At 39.7% G+C, this 11,907-nt stretch overlaps 1 protein-coding gene across 1 annotated transcript; it reads right to left on the bottom strand.

Annotated features, from left to right (window-relative positions):
- Window positions 1-203: 203 nt before the first annotated feature.
- On the bottom strand, window positions 204-2,348 carry LOC126506339 (alveolar macrophage chemotactic factor-like). The gene is made up of 4 exons (XM_050149848.1): window positions 2,104-2,348; window positions 1,843-1,981; window positions 1,607-1,690; window positions 204-1,325 (listed from the first exon to the last, which is right to left on the bottom strand). The coding sequence occupies exons 1-4, from the start codon at window positions 2,210-2,212 to the stop codon at window positions 1,268-1,270; spliced, it is 390 nt and encodes a 129-aa protein (XP_050005805.1). The 5' UTR covers window positions 2,213-2,348; the 3' UTR covers window positions 204-1,267.
- Window positions 2,349-11,907: the final 9,559 nt, after the last annotated feature.

Raw genomic sequence — 11,907 nt, 5'->3', positions numbered from 1 at the left:
TGTTTTTTAAGGTCCCCTGAAGCTACTGATGTCCTGCAGGACTAGCAAAAGGGGCATAAGCTTAGAGAAAGGCTGAAATAGTGCAAGGAACTAGGGAAATGTGGCCTTTCTTCAGGCCAGGGAGCTGCAGAGTTAACCATGAGAGGAATGTAGAATTCAGGATAATGGGTGTCACCATCCCAAGAAATCAGAAATGACCTGAGTGAAATTCAGAGATACTTTATTTCTTCTCCAAACAAAAGTAATATAAACAAATGAGACACTTTAAAAAGAACAATCTTAAAATAATGGATACATTAATTTCCTCATAACGAAGCCATCAAATTCTCAAAAAGACACACTGCAGACATCTAAATACCTTAACAATGCACATTTGTTTGGAGAAGGCAAGGTGATATATTCATATTCAAACACGTTAAGTATGTTTTCAAAACTCTAAGAGTATAGATATTTGCTAAAGTTTCTCTTACTAAAAATAGCTGTTAAATGTGTTTTTATGAAAACTAGACAGGAATTTACCTGCTTCTTATCTTCTTCATCTACCTATAACATGCACTTAGTGACCCGAATAATAATACTAGTAAACTAGTCAATAAATAGCACACAATAAGTTTGATGATAAATCATGACATTATGCCATACTAAGAAGACATCAAATGTCTAAAATTGTAAGATGAGAATACATCAATCCTTCTAGAACTTACACATTTAGAAATTCTAAATAAGGAAATGTATTCTATACAGGTTTCTGCATGGCATACCAGCTTGCTAATATCATAAAGTTATATACCACCCCAGGCTCAGTTGTAAGAAAGATGAACACACACAGGCATCAACAGCAACACAGTTCCCATTTCATATGAGAAAGGATGAGGGTGTCCCCATCAACAACTTCTAAAAGAACTTCATTAATATGTTCTCCACAGCCTTTTCATGAACACTACAAGGTATACATGCATAAACAGACATATATATTTTTCTAGAGACAAAATGCAATAATCAGTTTCAATTCAAAACATTGTAAAAGATTGACAACCAGAGTCTTGACTTACAAGCTAAAATGCCACAATTCCCAATAGTATAACAGACCGTAGAAAAGAATGGGGTGTGCTTTGCTAAATATGCTCGTAAACTGAAAAAGCTGCAGGGACAGCGGCTTCCCTTTCCTCTTCAAAGCCAGGAGTTCACAAAGAAAATTACTAGGGAAAAAAAAATCAGCCCTTCTTTCTTGTCTTCAATGGGGCCAGAGTCCTCAGAGATTTTTCTGTTAAGTACTGGGCGATTTTTCCAGGGCACGTGCATTTCTCTTGGTTTTCTTATTTCCACTGTTGAGAAAATAATTATATCAGTAACTAAAATTCCTCACTCTAGCCTAACCCTGTACACCACCACCGCCCCCCCCACACACACCAGTAATGAGTTCTGGGTATTGCTCAAAGATGTGGAATTTGTAATAAAGATTTCCCTGGAACACCGCAGGATAACTTTCCCTTGTCGATTCTAAGCCCAGTTTAGAATGTGGTACTGGAATCTCAAATGGTATCAGGAGAACAAAGACCTTGCCAGTCTGCAAAGACTAATACCTCCAAAGATCAAGAGCAAGTACCTGTCCAGTATTTTCTGAATGATTTTCTTCATCAAAGGAGCTTCTGGGTCCAGACAGACCTCCTTCTTGTTCTTCAACTTAGCTCTGCAGAGAGAGAAGGAGAAAAAGCAAAGGGGATGAACAAGTGAGCCAAAGTGACTGAAGACCAGATCCCGGGGGTGAGGGGAGGGAGTGGGGGTCGAGGACTTCCCTCTCCCAAGGTCACCTGCACCCACCAGATCAGCGTCAGAACTTACATGACTTCCACCCTGGGGCACTGTGGACCTGCAGCGATCACCTCCATATTAGCAATCATTTTGGGATTAACTCTTGAAGTTATGGTTAAGCAAACGCAACGCAGCTCCGTTGTGGCGGTTAAGACCGCGGAAGGGCCTCCTGCGGAGGAGACAGGGTTATAGGAGGTGGCTGGCAGAGCCCTTTCCCAGCTCCTGGGGCCCCGTGACGAGTCGGCGGGGGTGTGTCAGGCACCGTGCACCCGGCAGGTTCTTTGCTCTCACCTTCAGCTAGATGCTGCGGCAGTGTGAGCAGCAGCAGAAACGACAGCACCGTGAACAGCGAGCGGGAACCGCCAGGGATGTGGGCAGCACGGCAGGGCAGGAGGCTCATGGTGGACAAGATCCTGGACTAGGGAGGACCGGTTCTAGAGATGCTGGAGGTGGCTCTAGAGCACTGTGTTGCTCACAAACCCGCTGTACCCCCTTTTTATCTGCGCTTGTTTCTTCCTCCAGGCAGGAAACTCAAGCTTGGAGATGCTGGGGAAATTCCCTGGACTTGGAGTTGGGGGGGGGGCAGGGGGCGGTTCAGAGGGGCTGGGCAACAGCATTAGGAAGGAGAATGGCTAGAGGAGTGGCCCCTTGCCAAATCAGAGGAGAGTGCTGAAGTCCCGCCCCAGGAGAAGATTGCTGCTCCTGCCAAGACACCCCTTGGGGACTTCTCCCCACTCCTGTGTCAGGGCTGCTTAAGCCCAGCTTGCACAGGGAAGACACACCTCTGCGGATGTCCTTCCTTGCCATGTAGGAAGACTGCAGCCAAAGGAATGAGGTTTGGCTTTAGAAAACCCTCTGTTTCGTCTTTAGCCATTATTACTACAAACAGGACTGTTGGGCCTGGGGAGGTGGTTCAGCAGTTAAGAGCAGTGGTTGCTTCTGAAGAGGAGGACTCAGGACCACGTACTGGCTCCCTAGCTCCTCCAGCTCCAGTTCCAGGGAATCCCACATCCTCTTGTGGCCTCTGTGGGGCACCTGCACACATTTGGTGCACATACAGACAAGCAGAGATACACGCATACTCATAAGTAAAAGTAAAATTAAATTGTGTGCTTAAAAATGAAGACTTTTTTTGTTCACGAAATGCAATCATACAATCCCTGACTAGAATGGAACTCAATAAAAAAAAAAACAACAGACTTTCCCATTTCCCTCTCCTTGAACATGGGTCATTGTACGTTTCCTTCAGTTGCTTAATGATTCTTTGGGATTCTGCCAGCTTTGAGAGCCAAACAAAGATAATGAAAGTGTCTTTACTTCCACTTGAAACCAGAGGCAGGAATGGCCTTCAAAATAAAAGTTGGTTACTGGAAGGCCTATGCTTGTAATTCAGCAAGTGCGTGTGTGTTTCTAGTTGGCCTACTAAACAACATGTTCAAAACTCACCCAGGAAATTGCCTTGGGAAGATGATGAATGCTTTGTGTTTGGCAGGTGCCTTTGCTATTCAACTCAGAGAGTATTTGTTCTCCATAAGAGTAAGGTGACTGTAGCCTGAAGCAATACCAGGGACTCCTTATTGTACCTTCTGCAGTGGCTCCTCTATCAGGTGGGGGTTTGACACAGTTCTTAGATGTTAGAGGAGGCTGTGGCAATTGGGAGACCTGTCTGTGAGGTTGGCGCATGGGTTGGAGTCAATGGCCAACAAGAGAGTATCCACTCTGACTCCCTCCAAGTAACTTCTTGGGATACGGAGGGATGTTTTCCCATTGACTTGTGAGAATTTTCAGCGGATCAGAGGAAATTAGGGATGCTCTAGAGCCTGGAGAGACCTCCTGAAGGTAAAGGATGAGGCGACTTCTGATAACTAAAGGTCTCACCCTACGGCAGTCATGGTTATAACACTAAGTTGTACATTAGCTTTCTTCTATAGAGGTCTAACCAGATCTCCTCTGGATAGTTCTCAGAACCTTTGGCCTCCTAGTAGTCTTGCAGAGGAAGTCTGTAAACATGGTAACTGTAAGAATATAGACTTGGAAGGAAATTATTTTCTTTGTCCCCTGTAACCATGGGACGTCCATCAGCTCCATCAGTCATCTTTTTGTGGAATAATGACACTTCGATTGCTGAGCAGGAAGGTGTCTTAGACCTTTGAACTTGCATTCTGGAAGGAAATTTGGTCTGGTTGAAGGAAGTTGGGAGAAGCTGGTGGGAAATCTTGAGTCCAGCAGCTTCCTGATACCATCAGCATCACATCTGACTCAATGAAAGTAATCCTCCATCCTTCTGGGGAGTGGCAATCTGTAGCAAGCAGACTGTAGATTTATTAAACTGGCCATCTAGAGATTAGAATATATCTACAGACAAAAGATAATCTTCATTTCAAAGCATTTTTTAAAACTGACTAAAAGGCATTGAGCAATTACACTCAACCACAGAAAATAAACCACATTCTACTAAGGTTTCATGAAAAATATAGTTTAATAACACTATTGAGTATTTAAATGTGTGTATACATGTGTATACACACAAGCACACCTGGGTTAGTTCTAAGAAAGCTATTTTAAATGTAACCGAGCGTACAGATTAGTTTTGTCACGAACTGGTAAGACTGTGTAAAAGGCCACAAAATGAGAGTGTCAGTTCCCCTTAACACGATTATAGATGTGCTCCCCCCACCTGGTTTGCACTCTGAATCCATTTGCCATGATTACTTATAGATCAGAGTTAAGAAAAAAAAAAAAGGTAATCATAGCTGGCACTCTGGTAACAAAAAGTCCACTCCGTAAGTAGACTGCTGATTTGCTCAACCTAATCAGGAAGCAGCATGCAACCAAAACTGGCCCTGCCTTGAAATTGGTCTGGCCTACTGCCATGCCTGGCTCCTGTGTAGCCACCTCTGACGTTTGGCTTATGCAAAGACAAGAATTCAGGTGGTCCAAAGACTCTTTGAGTTCGAGAAGGACAGCACCAACACTCAGAGGGTACAGAGAACTTTAAAATAATTACTTTCCTCTTGTCAATTTAAAGTGAAGCCATTTGTCTTGTGCACTGAGTCCAAGAAATAGGAGAAACTATGCCAGTTATTCACGACAATAATGAAACGATCAATAAATCTATAGTCCCCCTTATTATAGCCACAAATGTTTCCTGTTATAAGCTAATCTTAGTGATGATGCCATAGTTTTTTTAATAGGAGTGAAAACATCTGGAACGGCTTGCGGCAATCAGACCACTTTCATGGTCATTGTTTCCCGAGCCTCTCGCTGATTCTTTGAGATGACTGAGGGATACTTTCTTCACTCTTAATTGGCCACAGAAATCAAGACCAGCAAAAGAATGAAATGCAGAATTGGGAGCTGAGCCACTTACAACTTTTTTCACAGTTGCTGGCACACATCCCCCAGGGGCTCTCCAGAGTCTAGTTAGTTAACCACGTTATTGCATTGCACAATGGTATATTCGAAGTCATTGACTTCCCTACTCTGCCTATGCTTGTCTTTGGAGGCCTCAGTAATATCCCAAAGTAAGATTCCAAAGCCATTTGAGGCCAATCAAAAGTGCTATGTGCTATGAAAAGGCTTCTCTGGCAAAGCCATTTGAATATCTCCCTTTCATCTTTGGTCTTTAACCATCTAATATTCTTACTGTAACTGCTGCATGAAATGGAGTTGATAATCCATCATTAATTCTGCTTTTGCCTTCCTTAAGCCCACTGCATTCTACAATCAAGGGTGATACTTTCTATTCCTTCAATAACCTTTCATAAGTTTCACTGCTGAGTGGTCCATGACAATCTGATGATGTGAAATGAAGGTCACTTTGTTTGTTTGGGGTTTTTTTGTTTTTGTTTTTTGTTTCTTGTTTTGTTTTTGAGTCAAGGTTTCTCTGTGTGGCTCTGGAACCTGTCCAGGCACTAGCTCTGTAGACCAGGCTGGCCTTGAACTCACATTGATCCTCCTGCCTCTGCCTCCTGAGTGCTGGGATTAAGGTATGCACCACCAAAGCCTGGCGAAGGTCACTTTTTACTTTTTAGAGTTCTGTACTCCTAATGTAGATCATAAAACTAAAGCAAAAAGGCCGGATAGTCACGTGTTACTAACTCCTCTGCTTTTAGAACTCTACTTCTTTTGCTGGCTTTCCTTCATGTTGGAAATTATTTCTTGCTTCTTTCTAAAGAAAATTCAAATGATAAATTCCATTCTTTAGATCTCACACTTTTCTGCTCAGACCACTGAGAACCCAGAAATAAAACCTTGATATCAAAGAAAGGAAAATTGTACAGTTAAAATATTGTCCATGTTACCTATTTACTGTGACCTTAAAGTTGCCTGAGAAAAGCAATAAAGATGAAAAACGAATTAAGTTATAGTGTGCTGGTTGTCAACAGTGTGACAGAGTTACTCTCAAGCTTGTTCTCCCAGCAATCGGTGTGGCCTTCAATATGTGACTGAAGATACCGAAAAAGGCCTATCAAGGTACTTCATTAAATTTCTATTTTCCTAATATCTGCCAGTTTTTATATGGTGTTTAAGAGATATTATGTTAGTGTAGTAATTAACTATGCTGATATATCAATACAAGGAAGGAAGGAAGTGGCTATGGAAGAGTCACTTCCTCATACACACAAGGAAAAGCCAGTGACTCTTGGGTCAACTTTGCAATGTCAGTAAATCTGTCTCCCTCCCTCCATATTGGATTTGACCACCCAGTAAAGAGGTGGTATTATTCAGGGAATACATTTGCTTCAAAATTTCCTCACCATTAAGGTAAATGTCACAAGTATTTTCTTTCTCTTTTTGGTTTTTGCCCATTTTCCATTATTTTCCTGCCACCCATCTCGGATTAATTCTACTGGAGGAAGGAGTGGTAAGTCAGTGAACCCTGACTACATGATAAGGGGTGGGGTTTGCTATAACCTTGCCGATTTCTAGATAGATGGGGTCTCTAGCATGCTGTCTCTTCTTGTGGAGCTGTCCAAGCCTAAGTGCCTTTGGTGAACAATAACAAGTCGTAAATATGGGGGGAAGATGGTAATTAAATTTTTAGACATTTCTGAAAAACTTGGGCTTCTCAGAAGAAGAATCTTCTTCAAAAATTTTGTTTGTGCCCAGCAAAAAGTAAATCAATAATAGAAAGAAAATATTTTAGTGGTAGCTGTTCTAACTGATTTTCAGGGCTGATGTGGTAGCTCAGGAGCAAGGAGTTTTTGCTGCTATTTCAGAGGACCCAAGTTCAGTTCCTAGAACCCGTATCAGGCAATTCACGACTTCCTATAACTCCAATTCCAGGTAATCCAGTGTCTTCCTCTGGCCTGCGAGGGCAATTATATGCTCTGCGTGCACATACATACACATAAAATCGTTTTTTTTAAAATGAGAAAACCTTAACTAGTTTGAGAATGAGTTTTACGATGCTGTAAAAGTCCTGCATAAGGAAGTCAGACTTTTAGCACTGTACTCTTTGTTGTGAGCTGTAACATCCAATTTTCATATTTGTTTTAGTTTGAATAGTCTCCAGACCAGTAACGGCTGTTGGCTGTGTTTCTAAGCACCACTCCATGACCTTTTGGCTAAGACCAAGTATAGCACCTGACAGCCACTACCTTCATGCCCGTAGTTATCTTTTCTTTTCTTTTTAGCATGGCGTTCACCTCTGCAGAGTCTCACAGTATAAATCAGCACATGCCCCCCACTTAATGCATAGTAAAACTTCATTACTTCCCCAACAAAGAGGTTGAGGTTTATTATGTTATGCATAATATACATGTATATATTTATGTATGTTCTATATACTAAGGCACGTTATGTACTTATGTATAATTTATGTGTTTCCTCTATAGTCATGAGTCTGTTTTCCTTATTACTGAAAAAAAATAGCAAAGACTTGACAAGTGTCCAAGATAGTGAATTATCAGCCTTAAAACTTGTTTTATGGACACGTCATGACCACTAATCTTTTGTTAATCTAGTTATGAATCCCTACTTCCATGCACATTCAAACATTATTTTATGAGACCTGAAATTAGGAAATTGCTCTCACTGACATAAAATGTGTTGCAATACCAAGCCCAAAGTCACAAAATCCTAGAAACTCTGGCTAATGTCAAATCATGAATACCTTGTTAGCCACTAGAACTTTAGCGCGCGGGTCTCTCTCAGGAATAAATTGACCAATTTGCTTTGATAGTTGACTTTGAGTCATTTGGCTTCCAAAAAGCTCACTGTTAGTGAATCGGACTTTTAAGTCATTTGCTTTGAAACAGAATGTACTTTGGGGAAACATTTCAGTTGTTGCCTAATTTAAAATTGAGAGTGGACCAATAAAAGTTGTGACAAGGTATTACGTCATAGAAAAGAGAAATAAACTAGTGGTTGGTGTATTGGAATGAAGCAAAAAGGCTGGCATCTGTCTGTCACAAGTGTGGCTATAGATAGTTCTTAGTAATGATATTTAAATATATAGGGAAAAGAAAATTTTATGTCAAAGCACAGAGTCAATTTTCTGTGGTGATTTGAAAATAAAATAATTCCTTAAGTTGAGGTTCTATATAGAAAATAATCCCCCTCTACCATAAATACTCACTTGCCTTGCCAAGTTTTAGCCATTCATATGACTTTCAGTATAATCTCAAGAAATTTATCATCCTAATAAGTGGAAAATATTAATACTAGCATTGGTCCCTATGAAACTGTTGAGAGGAACAGACAGAACAGCTATAAATACTTTAAAAATAATTCTATGGTACAGCTAAATTAATGTAAGGTTTTCATAATGAAATGAACACATCTTTGGGGTACCGTGTGATGAGTTTTAAAAACTGTCAATATTTACTCAAGAAAGAACATTTTCATTCTCTAGTAAATTAAACATTATTTCCACGAAATCTCTCCTCTGGAGAAGAAAGCACTGTTTTTGCTTAGCTTTGTCCATTCCCAACGTTCACACAGCCTGTTGTGCAAGGCTCCTTTTGTTCAACTTAATGTCCTTGAGATTCATTCATGTCATTAAGATGCTAGCAGCATATCTCTTTTTTCTCCCAAATACTCACTGAACAATCCAATGAAGCATTCAATTATACACGTGTCAATATATACTTAGTTATTCATCTATGAATATAGATTTGAGTTATTTTCCCCTTTAGAGTAAAAAAGTTGGCTATTACTGAGCTACTAAGATGTCTCAGTGCGTAGAGGTGTCCGTGGCTAAGCCTGACAACCTGAATTCAAGCCTGAGACCCATATGGTAGAAGGAGAGGCCTGAGTCCCCATGTGGTTTGTTCCCTGACTTCCGCTGGTGTGCACTCTATGCTCACAATCATAAAATTTCTTTGGTGTATTGGAAAAAAATATCAGTTTATGTTTATCCCACTCTTCATTGTGAGTTGTGACATCTAATTTTTATATTTGTTTTTGCTCGAATAGTCCCCGTGGACCAATATAATTTCACAGAAATGCTACTGTGTGATCTGAGTGAGGATCCACAATTCACGTCTCTGTGCTTTAGAACATGTCCTTTTGGAGTCCACCTACTGTGTTATGAAACATTCAAACTGCACAGCTCCCCTCCTAGAAAAGAAGCAGACCACTCCAGCTACAAGCTCTAGTTGAACGCCCAGCTCTTTCATTGCCAACAGACACAGTTTCACATGACCCCAACACAAGCCCTACTGAGCGAATCTATTCTCCAGTAAACCCAGACAAACACTAGCACAATACAGCTGTACTAATGAATCAATATTGTTTTAAGCCACTGTGCTTAGGCGCAGATGCTCACACCCAGTATTTCCATTTCAATGGCAAGTGTATAGTAGAAGAACCACTATAGCATAGAGTGTGTATGTATTTAACGGAGTAGGTCTGTAAGTGTTTTTAAAAGTAGCCTACCTTGCCATTGCTGCATTTAAAACTTCCGCAGCAGACAGACAACTAGTGCTAACTCACTGGCTTTCCTTTAGTACTTTGTGTTCACTGATGATGTTCAACACATTTTCATGCACCCATTTACCATGTATAAATCGTTTGTGAAGTATATTTTTAGTTTTGTCTGTTTTGTTTTAGTTTTTATTACCTCAGCATTCATTTGTTTCTATCCATTGTTTTTAAAGAAAATTCTGATTGATAGATATAGTGTAACTCTATCTTAGGGAGCAGACTGAATTCAAATTTCATTGTTTTTTTTTTTTATTTAATGAGTCAGTGTTTCACTATACAACTCAAGCTGGTCATGGACAAATAATTCTTTAGTCTGAACTTTCCAGCCATGGGATTGCAGTTATATGCCATCATACCTGGCTTGAATTTTCATTTCCAAATGGCATTTTTTTATGTTATGATTAATCATATCTCTGAATGTACCATGTAAAGAACAAGTGTCTGTTCCAAGATTCTTTCTTAAACTTTTTACTATATATATATATATATATATATATATATATATCCACATTTAATTAAGTTTTAATGAGTGGTTCAATTGCTAGTTGACTTCACTGTCTTTTTACTGTAGCTTTATATGATATACATAATATAAATGTTGACTTTACATTGACTACATTACTTTTTTCCATTTGTGATATAAATTAATTTTGTGTTTATGTTTGATACCTCCTGAATTCATAGGAAGTAACAAAATTAGTTTATAATTATCACACTTTCTTATTCTGTTTGAAGCAGATGAGGGCAAACAAGTCCTGCTATTTTCTGCTTTGTTTCATCAACAAAACTATTTGGGTATAGACAGAACCTGTGTTCAATTTTAATCAACAGCAGCGTAGTGTTAAAAAGTGAGACAAACTAACATCAACTGTTCTTTCTGAGAGCAGGTATATGCAAAAAAATGTATATGCTATTAGAGACACAGAAATTCAAGAGCATGTGCAATTCATGCAAGCCCTAGACAATACAGCACGCTGCCCTCAACACTGGTAACTGCACAACTGAGTCCATCAGTGAATCTGCAATAGAGCTTTCAATTTCATAATTGTGCATTTACAGTAATGTGTTTCCAAAGCTTTAAAGGTGTAAATTGTCATAATACAACAAAAGATATTTCCATTGCATACTAATATCTCTTCAAAGAGCTCTACATCAATATCTACACTGAGAATATCTATAGTATATACATGCAATGAGGAACCCAATACAGTCAAAATGCTACTACATAATCTACTTTAGGTGATTTGATGCACACAATTTCTGAGGTCCACCTAATGAATGTTTGTGAGTGATTTCTGAACATTTATTTTCTACCTCTCATCCACTCTCCACTTTTACAACATCACATGACATCTTTGCAGTTCTATTGGTGATTACTCATTACTATTCAAATGGTCCTTGATGCTGAAAATAACACATTGTACTTGGAACTTAAGCTCAATTCTAGTGAAGTCAGTGCTGCTATAAAGACTTTGACAAGATTTTCTTTCTTCTTTACTCCAGGAAGCTCACTTAAGAACGAATACCATTATTTTCTAAAATATCACAGAGCAATAAGGCTGTTGTGACATCACCACAGTTTATCTCCATTTCCAAGATACTTTTGAAACTTCTCAAGCTAAGTCTCTGCAAAGAGCACCTTCACTGCAATGATAGCTGCACATATTTATTTTTCTTGACATGCTTTATGCCCACCATGTAAGCCACGTCTGTGGTATAAGAACATTGATTGATAGAACCTTGGGTCCAGCCAGAAGGTCTGCTGGAAGATTGTTAACAGTTTTTCAACCACTTCTTCTGGTCACTTTGGCCCCACCCTGAAGTAACCACTCAGATGCTGTCCAATCAGGGCCAACATTCATAATACATTCATAACTACTTTATTAAACAATGTATTCAACCATTTCCAGAAGTATCTGGAGTTACATGACCTTGGGAATTTCATTAAGTTGCACAGCTGCACATAAAATTTCTCAAACGCCAACATTTGATGACAACCCAGTGTCCCTACCAGCTGTGGCTCATCAGTGGAACTCACCCTGTGCTTTGCACATTCCTTTCTTGTTCTGGTGATATCTTCTGCTTTTTTGTTTATGTGTTCAACTTCTGGTGTTTCTTCAGTGAATTCATCATTTCCTTTTTTTTCCAACTTACTTCTCAGCT

The sequence above is a fragment of the Alexandromys fortis genome, unplaced genomic scaffold, assembly GCF_014885135.2.
Source record: "Alexandromys fortis isolate MF-2015 unplaced genomic scaffold, M_Fortis_MF-2015_v1.1 scaffold_0, whole genome shotgun sequence".
Taxonomy (NCBI): domain Eukaryota; kingdom Metazoa; phylum Chordata; class Mammalia; order Rodentia; family Cricetidae; genus Alexandromys; species Alexandromys fortis.
The sequence above is the reverse complement of the archived record's forward strand: the minus strand, read 5'-3'. Positions and strand labels throughout refer to the sequence as shown.